The sequence below is a fragment of the Musca autumnalis genome, unplaced genomic scaffold (genome assembly GCF_047663935.1).
Source record: "Musca autumnalis isolate F117 unplaced genomic scaffold, ASM4766393v1 scaffold_5, whole genome shotgun sequence".
Classification (NCBI taxonomy): domain Eukaryota; kingdom Metazoa; phylum Arthropoda; class Insecta; order Diptera; family Muscidae; genus Musca; species Musca autumnalis.
The window spans coordinates 211,128,039-211,155,524 of NW_027412088.1; the positions used below are offsets into that span (position 1 = coordinate 211,128,039).

Here is a 27,486-nt window from a genome sequence, read left to right on the forward strand (position 1 = left end):
CCGAAACACTTTTGGTTTCGGGTCAATCCGGTACGTAAGAACCCGCTGCCGTGGGATTGTATGATATATATGTAATTATATGATGATAAATTTAGTGAGAAACATTTGCTCCGTTCCAGAACCTGCAAGAAGCTCCTAATTTTTACTACGATAATATTTTTCCTTAATGTTATGGAACAAAATAATAAAAATTAGTGGATTTTTGCAGTTCTGGAACAGACCAATTAGGTGTGTGCCTAATGTATATACATTAGGGTTATGACCTTTTTACAACCTCGTATCCCTGTATAATATTTTGGTGAAGTATTTCCTAAGATTACATAAAATCTTAATTATAAAGTGAATATAGAGTGAATCGATAAAAAATCCCACACTATGGACAGTCATTTGAAAACTTTTCTATATGAGTTTTTTTTTGACCAACTTTTACAGTCACTATAAGCTGATATATAACTGAAAATTAGCTTTGGAGCCACACGGCATAACCGGTATATCCTTTTGGTTCATATAAATATATACATTACAATACAATCTCGATAATACGGGCAATGCGATAATCCGGACTCTAGATTTTTTGCATTGTAGATTCTGTAATCCGGGCATCACATATTTTTCTTACCTCGATAATCCGGACATATAATATTTTTTTACTGTCTATAGCATTAGATTCTTATTCATTTCATTGACGTTTTTGTTGTTAACAACAGCAATTGGAGTATAAATACGAAAAATTAAGTTTTTCAGAGTTTTCGGTTCAAATTTCGACTTTCGAGCTAGCTAGCAACTGTTGACTCAGTTATACAGTCGATATGAAACTAACTATCTGAATCTCTTTAATGATTTTCTACCATTCAAACATTGATGGCTTACTAGACTAGTTTGCTGAAAAGCCGATATTGCGTGATCCTTTCCTCTAAAGGAAATAGTTAATTAGCCCTCCGATTTGTAAGAAAGTCCCTAGGGATCATGTAATGTATTCCAAGGATATTTTACCTAGAAATGTTAAAAACATTTAAAGTGTTGGGATTTTTATTGGGATTTAAATCTGAACAAGGAAACGAGTAGAGACCTTGCATAGAAATTCCAATAAATTATTAACAAATCGTATAGCTCCTTTATATTCTTTCTTTGATATTCAAAATCGCCAGTAACTACGGATTGTTGTATTGCATTCTCGTAATTATGCAACCAATAGGTTTAAATTCCATTTTTCTTATTCGTAGTTCAAACGCAAGTCTATAATATTTTTAGTAAAAATATCTCTTTTTGGTTTCGACGACTAGGTGAAGTCATTTGCTGATGTACATAGAACTGGTTAGAATATACATATTTATGATCATGAAATAAGTGAATTTGAATTCGCAATAGAACGAGTCGTAGGAGGCTCAAGTTCCATAGACACGGGAAATGAATATATGTATATACATAGGCAACGAAGTTTATATCCTTAACAAAACACAGTGAATAAATATACACCAATTGTGGAGTTTTGTATTTAAAAAGAGAATTCTATGAAGTATTATTGAAGCCTTTTTCTTATCTAGACAGGACACTAGGTTGTCTTGATAAGAAAACGGATTCAAAAATAGTTCATTCATATCTGCAATAATGTTTGTATAAATAGAAGTTATCAAACTCAGCCTTTGTCTTCTAGCCATTCACATCCGATATGCCTGATGAGCTGAATTAAACCATCAGCGAAACGATCGTAGCATATTGGTTTGGTGTGTGGGACTTCGCTAGAATTCAATTTTTCTATACAAAACTCCTTGACTCGATTAATTAAATTAATCGTGTTGTGTCCGAATTATCGAGATTGTACTGCATATCATTTTATATAATATATAATTTTATTTCATATATCATATCAATTAAGAGTGTTTTGTGCGGGAACTTTTTCAATATTTCACAGGAAATGATTTTTTTTAGAAAAAAGGTCAAGAAGTCATAGTCCTAATATACCCCTACATACATTAGGGTGTCCCAAAAAAAAACAAATTTTCATTTATTATATTATACCCTCCATAGTAATTTGTATACATAGGCCAGTAGCGAATTTTCACAATATATTTGTACAGGTCACATTTATTGCCCAATCGATTTCAACATTTTACCAGTTCATAATTGTGCCAATCGAATCTTATACCAAGTTTACACTTGCGCTCCAAAATCCACTGGATTTCACGAAATCCTGAAATACACCCCGGTGTTTACACTTATTTTTTGTTAATTTCAAACATATTAAAATAATCAAGGTAGATGCATATGCGCAGCTGATCGAACATGAACTTCCAAACAATTTCTTGTAAATTGAATTAGACATCAAAAATATACGACAATATAGAACTTTACTGCTTTATTTCGAAAATTATCTATATATCGTATTAATTTTGTATAGTACTAACAAATGAAAAAATAATTTTATCGTTGAGACATCTTAATAATAAATTTTAATAGATAAAATTTGTGTTCAGAACTTGCAATATATTACTACTTGCAGCTTTAGTGCTCAAAATGCGTTCCCGTACTCCGAAATCTAGCAAGACTTGCACTTCTCTTTAAACAAAAATAGGGCCGAATAACACCCTCTTCTCCTGTTTTCTGCCATACAATTTTGGCCTAGTAGACACTTGCAGCATGTTCATTGGCATTTAATACGATAACTGATAGGTTAATTTTTATATTTCTGCTGGAGTTTTTGCAATTTCCACCATTTTTCCGTTCTCGTAATTTTTAAGAAATTTGTATTGGCAAGCAATTTTTCATAATTCGCACTTTTTTCTAACATTACCATTAAAAAAGTAAGGGAACACAATGAAAAATAGCATTGTAAAAAAATAATTTAATATTTTTCCTCATTGTTTACAAATGTTTATACTAAAATTTTTTGTTGCAGCAATTACAAAATAACCAGATATTTCGCGCGACATGCCCTTGTTAAAATAAGGGGGGGGAAAGGAGGTTTGTAATGAGGATTTTTGCTGGGATATTCTATTCTAACTGTACTTTAAAATTAGCCAATAAAAAAATTCCGATTTTGTAAAATTTGTATGTGGCCATAACCTCTTAATTGATGAAAAATGAGAGATAATTGTGATGAAAATTTCTGTTTTTTTTTTAATTTGTCGGTCGACCTATTTAAGACAATATTGGATGTATAAAGAAGGAAGTAGTCCACGTAGTACAACAGTAATAACCAAAACCTATAACTACATGCAATGCAAGTTGTCAAATAAATGTTTTCGAAATGTAATAGAGACTCCAAAATCCAATTCAATCTTTCGGTAAATACTTGAAAATCATGACACTTTATGACATTTATCCTTAATAAGGATTAAGTACTAACAAGGGTTACCATATGGACCAATGTAGACAGTGTATTATAGATTTCAAACCTGGAATTTCTGAAAAAGTAAAACGTTTTATGAGTTTTTAGTACACGGGGATGGACTGCCATTAATTACAATAAATATTACGTACAGAATAACTCTATCGGTAGGGTTGTCAGATCGACAAACAATTCTGTTTCTATGAAAATGTGAAATGAAAACTTTTATAAAGGAGAAAACTGTCAAATCAAAAAAATGAATTCTTTTTCATTTCAAATTTTCATAGATCAAGAATCCAGCCCCAGGCCCCAGAAATTCCCGGTTTGAATAGCATTCTGTTTACATCTAATAGGATGTGGTACTCGGTATTCGATACCTAATATTGTTGATACTTGTTAGTAGTTAATCCTTATTAAGAAAAAAATCATTATAGGTAATTCACTATAGGTAATTTGCCCTGTTTTTGATGCAAAAATTAATAAAGGCGGAATTGAAGGATTTTTTAACTTTTTAAATTATATATGTGTAAAAGTGAGATAAAACAAAGATTTCTACAGATAATTTCGAATATAACGAACAACGGTTATACACGCAGAGAAAAAATATTTTTCGCTTTTGTTGGAACAAAAATATATGTTTTGGTTCCAAAAATGTATTTGTTTTGTTCAAACATTGTAATCCAAATCCAAAAATACCATCTTTTGTTCCAAACATAGAAAACAAAAACAACTTTCGAATTTCCGCAATATTGTTAAAATCGTTAACAATACCGATTGTAGGAACTATCATAATCTAATTTTGTTTACAAAAAGTATTGTCAATACAGAAAACCAGCCCAGAAATTTTTGATTTGAGTGCATATACTTCTCATATACACTTTTCGCATAACTTGGATATAAATGTCGCGTATAATATTGCAATCATTGATGAACACAATACATGGTTTGCTGCATTGGCTGACAACAAAGACAAGAAAAAGCCACAAGAACCCACCACAACATAAGGAATAATTAAACACCATAACAAACATGAAAAGGAAAGAAGAATGAAACAAAACAGAAACAAATAAAAACAAGAGTCTCACAAGTACATACACACAAAAACAAAGGTAAAGACAGCATGTCATACAAACACACCACAACTCACCAAAATTGTTTTTTCAACACGGCATCGAATAGCGAGAGAAGAGAAACAAATTTTCGAAGAAAAGAGAGAAATATTGTTCAGTTGACACAAACTATTTTTGGATTTACAATACTACATGAGGAATCCAACAATATGTTAACAATACATATTTTGCTCTTGGAATATTGTTGGATCAAACATATTTTTTTCTCTGCGTGTAAGCAACCACGTATATTACGAACAAAGCTATTCCTTCCAAAGCCATTTTCACTAGTTTTCTTATACACAACAAACTGTTGAAAACAATCACGGTAGTAAGTAACGAAAATGTTCTCCCCGCGAGTAGATTTTCAAAGGAATTTTTATTAAAATTTTGTATATTTTTTCCGAATATATGTTAATAAAGACGAGTTTAGTACTCCTTTAAATCGTATCAATGATTAATATGTAAAGAGAGGAAAAATAAAGCTTACTACTGCCGCGCCGTTTATAGATAACGGCGGATATAACGAACAGTTTGTCGCCATTACTTATTTTACTTGCAATGACATTTTAAATAACAGTATTTTTATATTAATTATTTATTTCCTCAAACCAAACTTCTACAATTTTAAGACTTTTTATTGAGAAGTAACCTAACTACATCTGATAAATATTAAAAAACGGGAAAAATCGGGTTTTGAAACCTAGTAATACCAATGCAGAAGACTTTCAAACACGGTCAATTTAGTAATTGAGTTTAAGAAAAATAAAATATTTATTTCTGACTTTTTATATTTTTTGATCGCTACGCAAAATGTTTAAGCTATTTTATGTATTAAATAAATTCCACTCGCTATTGCCAATATATTCCATTTTACATATATTTTTATTTGGTTATTTTTCTGCGGTTTTAAACACATTGAAATATGTCTTTTAATTTATTTATTTTTAGTTTTTCCTCGAAATTCTCATTTTGACTGCAATTTAAGTCGCGATAATAGCGCTATTTTGAAAAATATCATTCATACTAATACATGTTGACATGTTCTTTTTTAATGCCAACTAAAAATTATTATTATTATTATTAAAAGTTGCAGAATCGAGGTTTTGCCTCAAAAACTGGGCAAATTATGTATTGAAAAATTGGGTTATTTTGAAGCCTCCATTACATCTGAGAACACACCCACCATTTTGCTGGTTTTGTGTTGTTACTGTAAGTAACATACAAATATGGCCTAAATTTTGAATATCATAGTCCCTGGTTTTATGTAAAGATTCAGATATTGGTACATATATTTCTTAGTTCTTAATTGTGTACATATATATGTATGTATGTAAGGACTTTGGCGAATTTCTTAGCTCCACATACATATTTGTAAATATACCTATATCTGAATTTCAACAGAATTTTTTAAATGGCACAGACTACACTATATACACTATTGATTAGTAATGAACATGCATACATAATATGTATATATTATATTCATGCTCCTTTGTACGAGTTATAATCGCATATGCGTGCATCGATCGTAGTGCAACGATTGTAGTTTACCCGCCTTCCACATATTCTTATGTGCGAAACAATACAGCCACAGGCGTTACAAGTCATTAAATTCACTTCTTCGATATCGTTTTTGATCATAAACAATATATATCTTTTTTTTTTGTACTTTTTCAGGTCAGGGCCGCGTGAATCAGCTTGGAGGAGTTTTTATCAATGGCCGACCTCTCCCCAACCACATACGATTAAAAATTGTCGAAATGGCTGGCAGTGGAATTCGACCATGTGTTATTTCTAGGCAGTTAAGAGTATCCCATGGCTGTGTCTCAAAGATTCTGAATCGATATCAAGAGACAGGTTCTATTAGACCCGGAGTAATAGGTGGTTCCAAACCCAAAGTGACATCACCTGAAATTGAAGCGCGTATTAAAGAAATGTGCAAAGCAAACCCCGGCCTTTTTAGTTGGGAGATAAGAGAGAAACTAATAAAGGTGAGTACAAGAAAAACAAACGCAAGACTGAATGGGTGTTCCATTCTGTCGCACCAACAACAAACGCATCAACGAAACTCTTTGTTGTCCATTGTCAACTTCCGATTTCCTAAAAGTCACGTGTTACCACCTAACATGGATAACTTCCGTTTATTGTTACCCATACACCCCCCATGGACTTTGTTTACAATGTTAGGGTCAAAACTGCACCTTTTTGCAGTTGGAAATTCAAATCAAAATGCATTTAATTGACAATAGAATTCAGACACAATTTGGTCGGAAAGATAAATAAATGAGAGAGTGATTCGCCACCCAAACCGTTAAGAAAGCGATTATGAATGGCGACAAGGTGCAACTCCAAATGTCACATTAGAACGCTAAGCATAACTTCCGCCTTGGCACGATCTTTTCTTTTAACTGTTCCGATCGTGCTCTCTACTCTCTTTTTTGCAGTCATTGATTTCATTGCATCTTCTTCTGTCTCTGCGTGCATGTCCAATGCTGTTTATTGTTGTTGACACCTTGAAATACATAGCTGACCATGAGCAAGATATTACAATGTGGTGTATCCGTACATAGGAACAAACCCTCATTTTGTAACAACAAATCTGTAGCATAGATTCATTCATAAATGTTTAGTGTGTCATCCTTTCGTATTGTCATCGATTCGATGTTAGCTTATTTCGGTTTGTTGTGTGTGTAACATGTCGTTGGCCCGAGAGATATAAGAAACTTGCCGCCTTATTTTGATTTGGTTTCCTAAATAAGCGTGTCTTTGGCATTGTTGTTTGCTTTATATGTTGAATTTTCCATAGCCAGACTCTTCGACGCCCAAGAAAGCTGAAACGATACGAGGTTGGTATATTAATGATAGATCATTCATTAAAGTTTATGTTTGCACGGGGACTGTGTAGTCCATCCTTTTCAACTCTAAATTCAGTATTTGGAGCCCAGTGTCATAAATCGCCAAAGTGACAAAAAGTTGAGACATTTGTTCGATAAGAATTCAATACGCTTTTACGTCATACATATTCCATTGTACCATAAGTACACTGTCTAGTAATGGCTCAATAAAAATAATCATTTACTCATAATTGATTACTTTGAGTAAATAATATGATTGTCACATATCACTGAGTTACAGTTCCAATGAACAAGCACAACTACCTAATCTGGACGACCCAGACGATGTTGCAGCTTATACACATACATACATACGTAGGTAAAACACATCGACAGACCTACCATCTCTCATTCTTTTTTTTTTTGTATGTACATACGTATATTTTATTGTGGCTGCTTTTGTTTTTGTTCATCGATAGATGGGACGAACGCAGCCTCCAGGGTGCGCTTCACGGTTAATTAGAATATGAAAAACGATAGCAGGCAGCAACATTATCCATTGAAGTTGGACATTGTATGTTTTGCATTTAAACTTATCTTGGATATTCTGCCTACAGAGATTATTTGTGATGTCCATGTCCATAGTTTAAATACATAGTTAATATTTTGAAAGAGAATTATAATATGTAAATGTATTTGTGGCTTAGAGTACTAACATATTCGCAGTTGATTCCAATATAGTCAATTCCGTTCGTTGCCTAACACTTTGTCGACCAAAACGTACAGAAAAACACACAGTTGTTCAGATATTATTGATTGAAAAACCAGTAAGAAAAGGATCAAAGTCGGGCGGGGCCGACTATATGATACCCTACACCACTGTGAATATGTAAAATATAAATCGGAGAAAATCTGGGAAAATCGTTAAAATACCTAAAATCGGGAGGTACCGTTATATGGGGGCTACAAAAAACATGGACCTATCTTAACAATTTTAAGTGGCGAAATTTCGTGGCCACTGGGAACCACATATGTAAAATTTCAGCTAGTTCAAGCAAAAAATGTGGCTAAGATCCCTAAAATACCTTAAATCGGGAGGTATCGTTATATGGGGACTAACCGAACCGTGGACCTATCTTGACAATTTTTAGTGGAGCAATTTCGCGGCCATTGAGAACCTCAAATGTAAAATTTCAGCTAGTTTGGGCAAAAAATGTGGATAAGATCCATAAAATACCTTAAATCGGGAGGTATCGTTATATGGGGACTATACCGAACCGTGGACCTATCTTGACAATTTTTAGTGGAGCAATTTCGCGGCCATTGGGAACCTCACATGTAAAATTTCAGCTGGTTTGGGCAACAAATGCGGCTAAGATCCTTAAAATACCTTAAATCGGGAGGTACCGTTATTTGGGGGCTATACCAAAACTTGGACCGATATAGCCCATCTTCGAACTTGATCTTCCGACGGCTAAAAAAATGGTATTCCCCAATTTTCAGCGAAATCGGTCAACAAATGCGACCTGTATGTTGCGAATGGACGGACGGACGGACATGCATAAATCGACTCAGAAAGTGATTCTATGTATATCCCTAGAAGGAACTATGGGTCTATCTCGCTTCCTTTTGTATGTTACTTACAAATGCACTACCACATAATACCCCTTACCACATAGTGGTGTAGGGTATAACAATCGAAAAAGAATTGCTGGTGCGGTATTTTCATAAATACATACATCGATCGATTAATTGAAATTCTAGTTGTACATATATTGACGGCTGTTGCTATATTTTTATATTTGGCCACTATTGACAACCTACATACTGATTTAATGTTCTACTGCTCTTCTTCTTAGCAGGTTTCAAATTTATAATACAACGAATAGAACTAGACATACATTTTTTACTCGTGGCTATTTGATGCAGTCGTAAAGTTGACATTGAAACGTAATTATTCTGAGTAATGTTTGGACCAAAATAAAAACGAATGCAAATCTATCTATATACATATGTATATAAAATAGAAAAACGTACAAACACGTTTGTTTGTTTGTGCCTTATAGACTCAAAAACCGCTAAACGGATCTTGCCGAAAATTTCAGAGTATGTTACAGCATCGCCTGAAATTAAAATAGGTTAAATAAATGTTTGATATTCCGCCTTCATCAGGAGATATAGTATCAGAATCGGAGGTATCTCCAAACAAAAATTTTGTATGCGAATATTTATAGAATGGTAACAGATATAGCCTCCAACTTTGGTCGAACTAAGTGGGAAGTACATACACGTCATCTCTTATAAAATATGCGGGGTGGGGTCAGGGGGAGAAACTTTCCCCTTTGAGCTACTTATATCAAATATCATCTATTTTAATTTTGTATGTTAATATCTATAGAATTTTAACAGATATAGTCTCCAAATTTTGCCCAATTTAGTGGGAAGTAAGTACACGTCATCTCCTACAAAACAAGCGGAGTGGTGTCAGAAGGAGCAACTCTCCCCTTTGAGCTGCAAATACGAAATATCATATATTTTAACCACTAAAAACTTGAAAGGCTTTCAACTCATAAAATGTTATGCTTAATCCAATCTAATGTTTCAGGAGAAAAAAGTGCCGGGGGTAATAACCCCAAATTACCTCAAATTAAAAAAAATTATATTTTTGCTTTATTATCGTATTGAGAATTGTCACATGTAAGAGTCATCACCATATTACAGTGCATAATGTCATTAAATTAAAAAAGCGGTTGGTCACATGGGGAAGGTTCCCATAATGGATGCAAATAATAAGTATAGTATATGAGATTTATTATACCCTACACCACTATGTGGTAAGGGGTATTATGTGTTAGTGCATTTGTATGTAACATACAAAAGGAAGCGAGATAGACCCATAGTTCCTTCTAGGGATATACATAGAATCACTTTCTGAGTCGATTTATGCATGTCCGTCCGTCCGTCCGTTCGCAACATACAGGTCGCATTTGTTGATCGATTTCGCTGAAAATTGGGGAATACCATTTTTTTAGCCGTCGAAAGATCAAGTTCGAAGATGGGCTATATCGGTCCAAGTTTTGGTATAGCCACCATATAACGGTACCTCCCGATTTAAGGTATTTTAAGGATCTTAGCCGCATTTGTTGCCCAAACCAGCTGAAATTTTACATTTGAGGTTCCCAATGGCCGCGAAATTGCTCCACTAAAAATTGTCAAGATAGGTCCACGGTTCGGTATAGTCCCCATATAACGATACCTTCCGATTTAAGGTATTTTAGGGATCTTAGCCACATTTTTTGCTTGAACTAGCTGAAATTTTACATATGTGGTTCCCAGTGGCCACGAAATTTCGCCACTTAAAATTGTTAAGATAGGTCCATGTTTTTTTGTAGCCCCCATATAACGGTACCTCCCGATTTTAGGTATTTTAACGATTTTCCCCAAATATATATATATGTTCTACCCCAACTATGAATAAGACATGGCGTGGCGTTGGGGCTAAGTACTTTCATCATTAAGCTAAGCATTTGCGTATTGGGATGTATACTAATTATTCCATTTTTACATATTTCGACTGGTGTAGGGTATTACATAGTCGGCCCCGCCCGACTTTGGTCTTTTCCTACTGGTTTTTTGTTTCAGAAATGTCAATCTTATATCAATGTATGGAGAAGGGAATTTCAACGGACATTTGTAGGTACGACCAGGAAACACAAATATTGTAAATCGATGTTTTTTTTTATTCAAAGGGTTTGGAGGTTATGTTTTTAACAATTGTTAGGAAAATATAAAGCAGACATTTCTGTTTCATTATTTCAAAGAAAAACTTGGATGTTAGTATAAGTCTTCATAATAGTACGCATAGGGCATAGATGGGGCAGTAATGTCATAAATCATTCCTGAAGTGAAAATAACCATTACAAGAGAGAGTTATCCTGGCAACAAATTACGACGCCACAATGGGTTGAAGTATCAACATGGAAAATGTTCTACTATAGGATAATATATGAAAATATACTTACTTACTTACTTACTCATTGTTAAAGTACTCAAATTTAGTGTCACTCCTACTTAAACTTAAATAACAATAAGCTTAAAATACATACTCGTATGTTCTACTTTTAAAACAGCTCCATATGGTTTTTTTGTCCGGCCTTGGAATCGGACCCGGACATACATGGTGCAAGGCGGACGTGCTTACCAATTGCACCAAGGTGACATTCATCTAGATTGTATTAGAAGATTTTAATTCTAAAAATGAAAGGGGGAATATGTTACATCCAGATTAAATCATATCGGACGTGTTGTGTATGACGTTTTGACTGTCACAAAATTAAGTAAACAAGGCTCACACCACACAGTGGGAAAAAATGCAGATCTAGGGTGCAGAAATTAAAAGTCGATGTTTTATTGTATGTTTATCCATATTTATGATAAGAATATCTTTAGATTGACAATTTAGTTAATTCATTGATATATTTGGCCGATTTGGATTATTTATATATTTTTTTGATATAACTCCTATAGGGCGGTGCCTCCCGATTTACGTAATTTTGATGATGTTAACCCCATTATCCAGCTGAAATGGCTGAATTTTGGTATTTAGTCTTTGTTGGGGGTATAAAATATTCCGACAGAGAATTGTCGGTACAGGTCCACTTTTTGATATAGCCCCCAAAGAAAGGTATCCAAACGAAAAGGCTGAAATCTGATTTGAATATATGTACATAATATATGGTGGAGGGTGTAATAAAAGTTCAAAATCACCCCATTCTTCACTTTTGGGTAATAAAAACTTGTATTTAACAGTTTGTTTGGCGACGCATCACTGCATTAAATTTTCTACTTCCACCCGTATCGTTGGAACCGTAGGACGGACTTTTTCACTTTCTAATATCTTATCTGCTACGCCGTGATCAATTCCTAGTGTTATTTGATCTTATTTATCAAAAATTTCCCATAATCGTAGTTTTATTTCAACCAAACTTAAAAAATAGCTTAGTTCCCGAATTGGAATGTTTCCTAAAAATTGCTATAATACCAAAAGTCGCAGGAAAAAATTTAAGACATTATTCTAGAAAAGATACATAAAAAATTAAAAAAATACTTAAAGCTAAACTCCACTAATTTCCAAACCAAACCCCTATTTTAATTGAAGAATTTAGAAAAAATGGGCCTTACATTTATTTACTCCGAAACATCTAAATTAAAATAACTTATGGGTTACAAAACTATTTATGTAATTTATTTAAATACCATTACGGTATATCAAAAATACAAAATATTCCGCAATAATATATTCACAGAATTCTCACGTCTATCGCAATTTTACAGCTAAAAAAGGTCATCGTTAACATTGTAAAAATATCAATTTTAAATGTACCGTTATTCCGATTTGACTAACTATTTCTACTTATTATATATGCCATTGAGTACAGTCAACACTGTAGTTTAATACTGTACTAGCGTTTCATAGTTTCTTCAAGTACATTTTTTGATTTTCTGCGCGCTAGATAGGTATTTTTTAGATTGTTATACTTTTTTCTCCTATTCTGGTCCACAGATGCAGAGTTCTTATATTCTAGAAAGTTGTTATTGAGATCTAACGAACATTTTTCTAGTTGGTTGTTTGCTTCAAATTTGATCGGTTTGATATCTACAGACAAAAATCCGAGAAAAAACCATAATGGAAATTGGACCTTGACGATTTTAACCTTAAAAATGAGGTCGAATGAATTTTATGTGTTCACAATTATTATTCTTTAGGACGAGAGCTAAAACTTTTTCTTTACGAGTAATCTCAAATCCAAGCGTTTTAGAAGATATGTGCATGATAAAATGATCCCTCAGGTCTCTGTGGGCCCATAACCGCGAAAGTTGAAGTGATAGGAGAAAACGCCGGGAGACGTGTCTTCTCATTTTTGGTCTTCTATCACGCTGTGGTTTCAGAATGTGGTTAATAAACCATGACTCAAAACATTACGCCCAGTGTTATATATGTAGGTACATATACGTATAGAGGATTTCATTAACTAGAGCTCCTCTCCAGAACAGGCAGGAAGGAATCTACATTTTATACAAAATACAATATTTTTAATGTTAAATGATAGACTTGAATACTAAGAACCGAATGGGGATTATTTTCACTTATTCGCATTTATGCGTGGAAACGAAAACGAGCAAGAAGAAAATGCTATGTATCATCCCTGTATCATATTTTGATGAGTTTTTACCTAAGATCACATAAAATCTTATTTATAAAGTGATTCTATAAATTCTATAAAAAACACACAAAAAGAATGTAAAATTTGTATTTGTCAAAACTTTGGTCATTTTTTAAGTCAGTGTAAGCATACCTACATATATAAATATTTTTTAGTCATTAATAGGCAATAGTTCATTCATTTTTGAGAAAAAGGTCGAAAAGTCATAACCCCAATGTACATACATATTTATTCACATACAGTTTGTCGTAAATTTTAGTATGCAACACTGAAACCAAAATACCAAAATGTACATACATACATATGTTCCCACAACATCCCCGAAGGGACAAGGGAGACTTCTCTCATATCAATGAGTGCACGCCGATTCATATTGGCTCAATAATATGGGACCTACTTGTTATCGCCGAGTCCGAACGGCGTGTCTTACGACACCACTTGTAGAGAAGTTTTTCATGGCTGAAATACTCAGGAAATGTCGCCAGCATTACTGAGGGGGATTTTGCCACCGTTGTAAATTTGATGTTGCTTGGCCTGGAATTCGAACCGCAGACCTTCTGAGTGCAAGGCGGACGTGCTAACCATTGCACCACGGTGGCCCCCAAATGTATTAGGTGACCCCCAAAATGTATTAGGGACAAAAACACTATAACTTGTTGAAAACAACAAACAAATAGTTTTATTTGATAGACACGAATGTAGTCTTTGGCGATAACAATTAAGAGTGTGTAATATTTGCATACATAAGAAAATGTACGGTTCGAATCCCGAAAAGCCCAAAATTTATATCGCAAAAGTAAGTATACACCGGAAACCCCTTGTACAACTGTGTACAAATTTTTTGATATTTTTGAACAAAATATATCTACATCTGTATTTAAGATCCCCATGAGATATTAACTAGTTTAAATGACACTTATAGTGACAAATCCACCGTACACTGGATCGTAAAAGCCAAAATAATTGGCCATCTATGAATACAATCCTGGTGCTATGTCCTGTTTATGAATTCTAGAGACATTACATGACGGAATCCCTTATTTTTGGCCCCATTGTCCTTTTGAAACATATAGTAATACTTAATCCTTACACTTAAGGACTTTCCTTTCAGTTAATTTTCTCACAAATTGTGATCCTTTTCATATTCCGTCAAAAAATAAATAGTAGGAAAATCATAATTTCCGTTTTGTGCCCTACATTTGCACTGATCTACCGGCATTTTAGCAGTATCTGATATGCTTTTCGTGTCCCTAGTGTCTAATGTACTACTAATGTCTAACGCACTACGTTTAACTGATCCATTTAGTTGTAGTTTGGTCCTAAGTGAAGCGAACTCATCTTTTCAGAAGATTTTTGCACAATCGATGCGTTATAAAAGCCTTGAAAGCTCTGTTTTAAACTTTCCAAAGAGTTATTATATCCTACTGTGGTGGTGGAGTAACACTGTAGGGCACAAAACGGAGCTTGAGATTCTCCTACTATTTCACAAGAGAATCAAATATCACAATTTGTGAGAAAATTAACTCAAAAGAAAAGTCCTTAAGTGTAAGGATTAAGGATTATTACATGTTTCAAAGGGACAATTGGCCCAAAAAATAAGGAATTCCTTCGAGAAATTTCCGTTTTGTCAAACAGGGCAAGCTGAAACTCGATCAAGATCAACCCGTATTAAAAACATTTCAAGGCTCCAAAATTCATAAACATGCCATAACACCAGGAGTTTTGTCGCTAAAGTGGTTGTATTCATAGATGACCAATTATTCTAGATTTTACGATCCAATGTACCATGGATTTGTCACTATAAGTACTAACAGTGTCATTTAAACTAATTAATATCCTCCTGAGGATCTTAAATACATATTTAGTTATATTTTGTTCAAAAATATCAAGATTTTTTTTCACAGTTCCACAAGGGTTCTACGGTGCATACTTACGTTTGCAATAAAAATTTTGGAGTTTTTGGAAATCGAACCGTACATTTTCTTATGTATGCAAATATTGCACATTTTTCATTGTTATCACTGAAGACTACCTTCGTGTCTATCAAATAAAACAAATTGTTTATTGTTTTCGAAAAGTAATAGTGTTTTTTACCCCTAATACATTTTGATTTCCATGCTGCATACTTACTTTTGCCACAGACTGTACATATTTACATGTGTGTGTGTACCAATGTTACTTTAGCAGTAACTGTCATTATTTTTATTTGTGTAGTTAACTTCAGCTTATCATGTGGCACTATGGTACTTCAACTTCTCTGGCTCGTTGGCTGCCTGCCAGTTGTTTGTGTGTCATATGTAAGACGAATGAATTTAAGTATGTATACGTATGTATGATATGCTGCATACTCGTTTATGAATGCACGAATAGATGGAGCAATGGAAAAGGTAATGTGGTGGTCTCAGTCCAAGTGACAGCTTATCTTGTATTCTGACAAGATAGGTTTTAGTGTGTGTTTTGTAAATTCCATTTTCTGGTTTGAATTTAACAGATATCTTCAAATAAAAAGCCCTGTGTGAGTATCTGAATTAGGAGTGCGTGCATGTACATGTAACATTTTGTGTTCAACAAATTCAATTGAAATTTAATTAATTAGTTGACAGTTGGATTGACGCTGCGCCCAGTGTGAGTGATTGTTAATGCTCTAGTATTTCTTTCCCTCTTTTGAAGATTTCAAGAGTTACCTTTGGAGAAAACTCAGATATAAGAAAAGAAAATTGGCTACATTGAACTTGTAAGCTATGACATGGCGCAGAGACTTGTTTGTATTCTAACACAACAGGTTAAATTGGAGCAGGAAAAAATTAGTTGTTGCACAAGCATCCGCAACTTTATTGATTTTTGGATGGTTTTTTTGTTGTATGCCTCTGGTAGTGATTTAACTAGTTGTGGACGGCCTACCTTTTTACTATGGCCGATTCTTCTCATTTTTAAAAGTTCTGCAATGCTTTGACTTTTGGTAGATTTGCCGAGTGGTCAAGGTCAAAAATCGAAATATCATTTACAATGTTGCCGAAAAAAGTTTTACAGATGAATTGTGATGGCACCAAACAAAACATAATTTCTTCTTACTACAGTAAATAGCCATACATATGTATGTAGATATGAAAATACATATCGTTCAGTTACTTAAAGTGTGTCACAACTCAAAAATTTGAAAAGCTTAAAACCAAAAAGGTATAAGAGGATCAATCATCGTAATATATTTTATGTGGTCATGAGTAGAAATACCCCTGTACCGCAAAGTTTCTCGTAGTTATCTCCATTGTCAACGATTTTGCAGCAATTTTATTGCGAAAAAGAACATTTATACCCGGTTATTGGTCGTAGGGTTAAATCAGCCTTATACAAGTGCTACAAGAACATATCCCTCATTTACTCAAAGAGTGACACATTTCAAAAAATTCAGTTTCGAGAAAAACTATTGAATTTTGACATCCCAACATAAAAATATTGTTACACAAAAACTAAATTAACTTCTTAGACCATATTTTGTAAACAGCTAGTCAGATATCAGTGCTAAATTTCTGTACATGATCAATCATGGTTTGAGGTGTTCTTGTGCTACAAAAACTCAAAAAACTTTTTTGTTGAATTATGCCAAGCTCGTAGTAAAAGAGCTGTAACTCGTTTAGTTTTAGAGATATCAACATGTAAATTGGACACAAGATAAAACAGAAGTCGTATAGAAATTGCTAACTCAGAAAACGCATTTTTTGAGTTATAACAGTCTTTGAGTAAATGAGCGATATATGTATGTACCTATGCTTGACTTAATATTGTTTGATGTGTTTAGTACTCCATAAATCGAACTGTTTAATGAGCTCTAACTCATCGAGTTCTCGCAATATGAACATGAAGTTTTGACGCAATTTAATGTAGGAATTAGCAATTCTTAAATGAAAAATAATGCATTTCATGAGTTGGGGCACTCTACATCAATATATGCCTATATATACATACATTAAATGCATGTGAATAATTATTTTGTATTAAACGTTTATGTTAATTTTAAAATCTTCTCTTGTCTATCCACAGGAAGGCTTCACCGATCCGCCCTCTACTTCATCGATTAGTCGTCTGTTACGGGGCAATGATCGCAGTAGCGATGATGGTCGCAAAGATTACAGCATCCACGGTATATTAGGCGGTAAGTTTCCAAAGCTAGAAATTAAAACACGACTCAACGACCAGCCAACTAGGAATAAAAATTGGTCTTAATTAATTGAAACACCTTCCACAACATCTCTTAGTAGTAAACCATATTGAACACCCGTGTACAGTCACTTGTTTGTCCCATGTGCACATAGAAAGGGCGACGACAATGCCAGCATAAAAAGGGGTCCCGAAAATCGAAAATGTTGAAATCACTTTTATTGATCAAATTATAGATCATTTATTTGATAATTTGAAAATCATCATCAAATCATTTGTTGCACAAATCAACAGCCGGCGGCACTTTTCCTTTGATCGTCTTAACGAATATCAGACCAACAAATCAACGACCGTAGTTTACCACCAAACTAAGCCGCATGCATGTTGAAAACAGAGCGGGAAACAACAACAACATAGTTGAAGGTTCAAAAAAAAAAATGTACAAAAGACATTAAATCGGATCATAGTCCATAGGTGTTTGTGTTTTCATTTTCCCCTTCTGGTTCTCATCGAATGCTAGACGCGGACAAACAAACTGTAACATTTAGCTCAACTATGCCGTCCGTGGTTGACCATCCAAAGCAAGTGTCGATGATGACACCTTAGAAAACGGATGAAGATAATGAGTCGTGTATTTCTTTCTCCTTTCTTCTGCTGCTGTTGTTGTAGCTGCTGCTATCAACTAATAAGCCGAATTTCAAAAATCCCACTGTAAATGTATACCCACATCCCTCGTCTTGGTTCGACATCTCGAAAGAAGGCTAATTCTATAAATATGCAAAGTCATGCGATAAACGATCTGTAAAAATGTTGTTTTTCGCCCCTCTCTATTCTCTCTCCGACCACTTCAAAGTAGAAATTCCAAACAAACCAGAACTGAACCGATGAAACACTTTGTTTGGGGCAAAACAACGGCATCGGACACAACATAAAGAAACGATCGTGTAAAAGTGTTAATGACCAAAAGCGCTCGTTATTGTTGAGAAAATTGAGTAGAAAATTGTGTTAAAATTATAACAAAAACCCAGAAAACCAAGTGGAAAAAACTATAACAAAAACGTTATCGATATAAAAAGCGTCTGTAGAGATTTCAAATCAGTGTCAAGGCAATCTAGACGATCATCATATCGATCATTAATTACCCCACACGGAATAAAAAGCAAATTAATGCCAAAGGATTCGGCTAGATCATAGATTGAAGTTTTCGTATTGTATGCAACATCAAAAGGAACCGATCGATGGCCGTGCAGTTGCTGGTGCTATGGTCAGGTCAACAAATAGAAAAGAAAAACAAAAACAAAGTCGACAAGTGAATGTGTTTTGCAAATAATGCTATTTTCTCACACACATTCAACCGTAGTGCACTAACTAATATGCAATGTTATGGGAAAATTGTACGCAAGGTCAGGCCATTGACACAGGATAGTGTCAAGGATGTTACTAGTGGTCGATGCAGACAAATGGTATTGTCCAAATAGTTTGTATTTATCTCTTTGTGTCGCATGAATGGCACAGTGAATGAATGAATGAATAGGCAAACTACCTCTTGTTGGTGACAATATTTTGACAATTCAAAATACTGAATGTCGGCAAATGACCTTGCCGGCATGTTTGTAGTCAATGTTTCATGTTTGTTGTTTGCGGAATCTACCGTGGGCTGTGAATTGACAAATAATCCAATAAATTGTTCATAAATCTAATTAGCATCGCTAGACACATCCATAACGCGTTAAAATTAGTGTTTTCAGTTAACTCTACTTTGGACAGGGCATGATCCTTCATTCAGGTCATTTTCCTTTTCAACCCCATATCTTGTTCGAGTTGTGCAAGATAAAAGCAGCAATCCAAAGTCTTTTAATTTATTTAAATTTCCGAAACTTTTATACACTTTTAACGCATAGTATTTAGTGTTTCGATATTCTTAGAGTTGTGTAGTTCCGGAACGAACTAGTTCCAAGGAACTATTACGTACAAGAAACTATAGGAACTACATATGTCCAGCTCTTGCATTCATATAGTTCATTTAGTTTATATAGTTCCTTTAATTCTCCTTCCTTTAATACCACCACTCCGATATTTTTCGTTCGTTTCGTTTATTATTCAGATGCTGCCACATTGTTAAATAAACGTAAATCACATGAATGTAATGGGAAAAGGAACTAGAAAGATCGATCCGCTCCGGGAACTAGATTGCCCACAGAGTTCTATTCTATTTTACACACAGAGTTCATCCCAACCGTAAGAGTACAGTTGGACGTGTAAACTATCGTCTATAATGTGGAGTGTGAAAACTAATAGCCTGTTTATACTATAGCTTTTTGCCGTGTTAACCTTCATTATTAGAATTTATATGACGTGAACGCAATGGTGTTGACATTTGAAACCTAGTGGGTTTATTAAATCCAGTTATATATAAACGTACTGTAACATTACTTTTGATAGGTTAAGTCAGTTTTGGAGTATGTATTGCCATATGTTTACACAACACTCTGAAAATAGTTGAATACGTTTAATATCAAGCGTTCCAATGTTCGCCGGATAAAAAAGTTTAACAGCCCAAATGTTTAAAATAATAAAAAGAAGACTTTACTCTAAAAGCTGCTCTTGTTGTAGATATGCGCCCAAGCATTAAGAGCAGGAACGCTATTGAAAATATTTTAACGTTATATAACTGCCAAATCGAATAATAAATACACCTGGCGAGAATTCGACAAATCCAATAATAGGCAAAATAGACGACATACATATGTTGTGTTACAGAACCTGCATAGCGCTATCTAGTACATTTTTTCCAATTTTTTTTCTTGAAATGCGTTCCCGTACTCATTAGTAGTACAAAACTAGCCCTTCTCTTTAAACAAAAATGGCCCGAATGACGTTCTCTTGTTTTCTGCAAGACCAATTGAGCTGAGAGCATGATTGCTGGAATCTGACTGACACGTGTTCGCAATATGCGCCATGTGCAGGGCAAAAATAGATTTAGGGTGTTATATTAATTTGTTGACATTTTTAACCTCGTCAGAGGTAAGCCAACAAGATCCTAATAAATATTTATATCATATTACACTTTACTACTCTTGTGAAAGTTCGCATACAGACACAAATACTTCAAGACAGACTCCTCGGACACATTTCAAAAAGATATTTTGTCAAAAAAACATTGAAAAGAACAAACATTGGAGTCCGTTAGGCCACAGATCCCTTTTTATACCCTCCACCATAATATGGAGGGTATATTAAGTCTGTCATTCCGTTTGTAACTCATCGAAATAATCATTTGCGACCCTATAAAGTAAATATATTCTTTATCAGCGTAAAATTCTAAGTCGATTTAGCCCTGTCGGTCCGTCCGTCCGTTGTAATCACACTATTTCCTAATGAGTCGAGCAACACGTCTGAAATTTTTTACACATGTGTTTTTGGTCTGAACTTAGATCAAGTTCGAAGATGGCTATATCGGTCCACGATTTGGTTTGGTATAGCCCCTTTACAACGATACCGCGCGATTTCAGCTATTTTGACGTTTTTAGCTACATTTTCAGACCGAGTTAGCTATAATTTGACATTTAGGGTTTCCAATGACCAAGAAACTTCTCCACCAAAAATTATGGGCATAGGTCCACTTATAAATCTATATTAGCTCAGAGTCTTTCATGGTGGAGGGTATAAAAAGTTCAGACCGGCCGAACTTATTACAAACTTCATCGTGAGAATTGATATTTGGACCAAAAGAAAGTCTTTTCATTACATATAAGTATTGTACGGGAGACAATATTGAATAATATTAACATTGTAGGTTTCACTAACGCCATAATGTCCGACTCTAAAGTATAATACAACATAATTGAAATACTTAACGATATACGAGCATATTCACAGTGACATTATTGTTGTTTTTTATGCGTTTCGAATTCGATAATATCAAATAGTATTGGTGGATAGTTACTCCATTCAATAACAAAATTCCTTGGATAATATTAAAAAATGTCGTAAGAAGCAAAACTCCTTTTTTCAGTCCAACTAGTTTTAACACATCTGTATATCTTGGAGAAGTTTAATTAATTTACACCAAGCAAAGACTTAAAATGAATATAACCTAGATACACTATCACACTGTAAATGGAAGTATAGACAACAAATATTCCTCCAAAACTGAAAAACACTTTGGCTATCATAACAGCAAAGTGACCGCTAATTTGTTATTGTTTCCAGTGTCTACTTGTAACGCTTCACATGTTTCTAAGAATTTAAACTTTTATTCATTTGAAATTCAAACTCTGTAATTGTCTAAATGTTCAAATTGTACCTGGTTGCTTAAATAACTGTCACGGCAATGCTTGGTCCATGTTCCATGCTTTGTTTCTGGTCATGTTAATTTCTTTGTTCGCCGCCACCGCAACAAAAACGGATTACATTGATTGATGACAATACCTTCGGCTTCCACAACAATTGACAGAGAACACTTCAAATATGACTGTCTGTACATATATGTATGTATGTGTATGAATGTAGTACACGTTTCCCTGCCGAATCTAAATAAGTGGGGTATTTATTGATGTTCAGTGAGTCCAAATATGATATACCCTTCCATGCTAGATTAGAGTTATTGGGAGTAAAGATTTTATTAATTTGTATTACCCTTACAGTTGGGTTTTCAATGTAACTTCTGATGATAATAACTCCTAGTTAAATTGCTTGATATTGGTAGTCGTTCTCAATACTCGTAGATGGAATGTTTCATAGAATAGATTCAGAGAATGCTAGCCTTCTTAGAGTTTTTTTCGAAGAAGCCGAGGGCGCGTCAAAATTTGGGTTCATAAAGAGCTAACAAACTTCCCATAACTACGAATAGTTTTTAACACTGCAACAGAAACCATTTAATTTAACAATAACAAGTAAAAAAGTATCAGTCGGCTTTGCCGACAGAGATATACGTACCCTCAGCCTGTGTGAATTGAAACAGTTCTTTTTCATAAAAACGTATGTATTTGGGGGGTTTTCAGAATTTTGGGCGTATGAACTTGCCGACAAAAATATGGATTTGGATTAAAGCTCACGGAGGAGGTACCTAAAGGAATGGACCGACATAGTTCATTTTGGAAGTGGGTCTTAGTTTGGGAGTCATTCCTCTCTATAAATATCGCGCCTACAAAAAATTTCCAAAGGATCCTCGAACGAGCACTTAAACAAAAATGTTGAACATTTGTGTGGGTGGTACCCCAAGCAGTGGTCCGCATTTCCAAAGTTTGGACCAGAAACTACACTTGCTGGCCGAAGGGGTTTTTTACCGCTTTCGGATCATTTTCTCAAGTATTGTCGACTTGCCACTCAAAACATTTGTACCATCGTAATATGGACCTTGAGTTTAACCTGTTACAAGGAAAAATCAGCGCTTTTCCGAAATTTTGTGTTGGAGGTACCCAAACGAGTTGATCTCATAGAAATATCACGGTGTGCAAAGAATGGACCAAATCGGTTACTGCCTTCGAGGGTTATCGTGCACACAACTTTAACGAAAATCTTGAACGGTTGTGGGGGAGGTACCCAAAGAAGTAGACCAATATGGCCCAATATAGAACATGATTTAAGTCTGCACAAAATATTACGACTGTCATTTTTGGATCAAATTGGTTTATTCGTTGGGGAGTTATCATGCGCTGCATCCATTACTCATGATGCCGGGTTTTTACAGCTTTCAGGCCATTTTCTTAGGAAGTATGGACTTGCCCCTGAAAAAACATGTACCGTCGTGATGGGGGCAGCAAATACAATTTGTTACAACAAAAATCAAAGCGCTTCGAGATCAGCTCCTAAACTGAACTTTTCCGAAATTTTGTAGGGAGGTACCCGATGGAGTTGGACAAAATATTACGAAAGCCAAATTTTGGACCAAATCGGTTCATCTGTTCGAGAGTTATCGTGCGCACCTGCCAGCCAGACAGACAGACGGACTTTGCTAAATCGACTCCAAATTGTCTGAAACGGGTTTCGTCCAAACATACTTGGGGTCTAAAACCATTATTTCGATGAGGCACATTTTGCCCGTATGAAAGTGTATATGTATACCCTCGTTAGCATAAATGCTGAGGGTATAAACAGAAATGATTAGCTATAGACCGGCGCGGTGTTCTAAATTTACATAGAACAATTGTGTCCATCTGATAGGTACTAGGAATACGTTTTCTGACAAATAAAAAAATCATTTTAGAGTTGCAACAAACATAATACGGAACCAACTGAGCCAACAAACATCATGAAGGGTTACTTGAATTGCGACCCATTATTGAAACATTGAAACGGTAAGCAGGTACAGCAACAACAATCAATTCATGGTGTGCTCCCACAATAAAACAACGGCTGTCCGTCTGTATTTCTAGCAATTTTGTAACTCTGAAATGTGGTAAAGTTTATCTCTTTGTGTTGTTGATGGTGTTGTAATTCGTTAAAGCCATTTCTTAGAAATTCTAAAACAAAAACATGCCAGTTTAAACACCAACAGTGGCAATGGTAAAGGTCACAACATACTTCCCGAGTAAAAGTTCCAACCTCAAATTTGTAATCAATATTGAATTGACATAAAACACCAATCAATGAAGCCAGCTGAGGCAACAGTAAACCACAATTTCCAATCAACCAGGCATCCATCTATCACGTATAAAATTGTCAGTAATTAATTGATCACAATATTAAATAACAAAATTTGTTTAAAAAAACGGTTGCCGCTTTTTGTCCAGTGGACGTTTCCCAATGTATTTTTCCAAATGAAAGATTTTTTCTTTCTGTGTTCTGCACACACATTTGTTGGAACCTTCTCACGATTATGCTTAATGAACAAATATTTAGGCACGCTCCTAAGACTCTATCTCCCGAACAGTAGTTCGGCATTTGACTTTTGAACGATGTCCAAATTATGGTAATTACTATGTGGCCTCCACTGCACTATTATCGGATTTGAATTATTTACATATGTTGTTGTAGGAAAAGCAAATGTACCGCCAATGTATCTAACAATGCGGACAAAGACGTTTGTAATTTAATATGGCATTAATAAATCGATACCTGTTACTGGTTGTGTCCACCTATAAAAAGTATCCGCATTTAAACACCCTTTTCAACACCTCTTTAGCAAACTAATCGGAGCTTCTTATTAATAAAACACGCAGCTCAAACTAATTTATACGCATTTCGAAATAGACTCAAACAGGTATAGATACATACATATGTAATTATGTGCTATGGCTTTATTAATTCTCATACATATAAACACAAACGCGTACGCACATATGTATGTACACTAGAGTTGTGACTTTTTTACAACCTCATATCCCTGTATCATATTTTGCTGTGTGTTTACCTATGATAAGATAAAATCTTGATTATAGGTGATTCAACGAAAACCCCTTCCGCAAAAAATGATTTTAAAATTTGAAGCATTGTGGCGTTTTTTTTTATTGGGATAGCGTTTGCAATTTTGTTTTTTCAAAATAGTCTGGCTTAATCCCATTGTTGTTGTTTTAATATTTTAAAACAACTATTTTATTAGTGGAAAACTTTTATTTTTTAAAATTTCTATTTATCAACACTTTGAATCATTTTTTGAAGTCAGTTTAAGCAGATATATAACTGGAAACAAGCTTTAGAGCCACACGACATAACCAAAATTACATAACCGTTTGTTTCTCACTAATTTCATCATTATATCATTAGATATACATATATCATCATAAATATATAAATTTATTTCATATATCATATCAATTAAAAATGGTTTGTGCGTGACCTTATTCTATATTTAAGTCATTAATAGAAAAAAAGAAATCATTATACCCTATACCACAATGTGGAAAAGGGTATAATAAGTTTGTTTTCCCAAAAATTCATGTAACGCCGCGAAATATTCGTCGTAGACCCCTCATGTGGTATACCAAACTTCATATCTCGACGAGATAAAGCGATTTAGCGATGTGTGTCCGTCCGTCCGTCCGTCCGTCTGTCCGTCCATTAAAAATTGTAATCAAGCTAGAGGCCGCAATTATGGACCGATTGTCACGAATTTTAGTATGGAGGTCGGGTTTGGACCAGAATAGAACTGATTAGTTTTTGGCGATGATCGTGAAATGTTAAAGGGATGAAATGGACCAAAAACAAAATTTTTGCTCGATTTTGTAGCCGCTCTGTAGGTCGCAATAATAGTCCGATCGGCGCGAAATTTTAAACGTAGTTTTGGTTTGAGATGAAGAAGTAGCGTGCAAGTCAACGGTATGATCGGATAATATTTAGCGGGTTAAATTGATCAAAACTTTTGTGTGAAAATTGGTAAAATTTCTAATGCACATCTTATAACAGCTAGCCCGGAAAGCTAGTGCACAGGGATAGTGGTATAGGGTATCACATGGTCGGCCCCGTCCGACTATAGTCTGTTCTTACTTGTTTTTAGAGATTTTTTTAATTTCAAAGTGTTTTTTTTTCACAAAAATATAATTTCAAAGTGGTTTATGCGGAACGTTTTTAATACTTAAATGGAATAAATGTTAAGTTAGTCATTTATTGGCAAAAGTTCATTCATTCCTGTTACATGAAATCATGTCATGAAAAAAGTCAAAAAGCCATAACCCTAACGTACACACGTATGCGCGTGAATATTCATATGAACAAAATATGCAAACTAATAAAGTTCGTCGCTTTGACTAAATCCAATAAATCCGTTCGTATATATCGATTAATATGTCATAAATAGTTTTATTATGTATTTAACACAGTTCAGCTACTGTTTACTCTTATAGTACGTTTACATACATATATCCGGATAAGTCCAATGCGTTTCAAATGTCAATTTCATTACACATACGTCAAATCCTCATGAAGAAGGTTTACCCAATAATATAAACAGGATTTTATATTTCAACATTGATGGCCACCCTACAGTTATTTAGAGTTTACACCAACCTGTTAAGACATGACATCACTTCTAAAAAGAACGTGAAAACTATTTTAGCATTATGTTGGGCAAATGGTACATTCAAAGACACGAAGCTAATAAGACTGGACAAAATGCATGGTACAAAAAAATTGTTTATGAAAAAACGTATAGAGACATTACCCTTAACAGAAACAATGCAAACTGCACTAATGCCTGATTTAGACTATGCTGGATTTAGCAAATCCAGTGGATTTAAGTTGTCATTTTCATACAACACATGTCAAATAAAGCCAGATAATTGCTAAATCCAGCGTAGTCTAAATGAACTTTAAGATAACTTTAACCCGCTATCAAGGAGGAAAGTTTCATGTAATAGTAGAGTCAGAAACTAAATTTACGGGTTCAAGGATCTCTTCCACTGCAATACATATAATATCATGTTATTTAATTGCCATTACTTGAACTTTTAAATATTTTGACTTTGATAGCTTTACCTAGAATTCTTCTAGACTGTCAATAATCTGGCTAAAAGCTTCAAAATAATATAAATCAGGAGGTACTGCTATATGGATGCTATATCATAACGTGTAACTATAACGGTAACATTCTGGAAGCTAGTTTTGCAGCACTAACGAAGACTAAATAGACATTTCGGTCATTTCGATAATGTGGCTAAAACCTTCAAAATTTCGTATATTGGGAGGATCTGTTCTATGGGAGCTATATCAAAACGTGGACCTGCACCGACCCTTTTCTGTGGGAATATTTTAATCCCCCCAACGAAGACTAAATACCAAATTATATAAATTTCGGTTGAATTATGTGGTACAAACCTTGAAAATTAAGATGTACTGTTCTATGGACGCGGTGCGCCTTAACTAACTTTTAAAGAAAAGTGCTTAAACTGGGAGAT

At 34.4% G+C, this 27,486-nt stretch overlaps 1 protein-coding gene across 1 annotated transcript in view; it reads left to right on the plus strand.

The window, feature by feature from the left end:
• gsb-n (paired box protein gooseberry-neuro) overlaps positions 1-27,486 on the plus strand; it is a 42,868-nt gene that overhangs the window by 2,503 nt on the left and 12,879 nt on the right. Inside the window, exons 2-3 of the mRNA XM_073955054.1 lie at positions 6,118-6,431; positions 17,537-17,648. Coding sequence (XP_073811155.1) covers positions 6,118-6,431; positions 17,537-17,648 — 426 coding nt within the window. The remainder of the gene's footprint in view (positions 1-6,117; positions 6,432-17,536; positions 17,649-27,486) is intronic.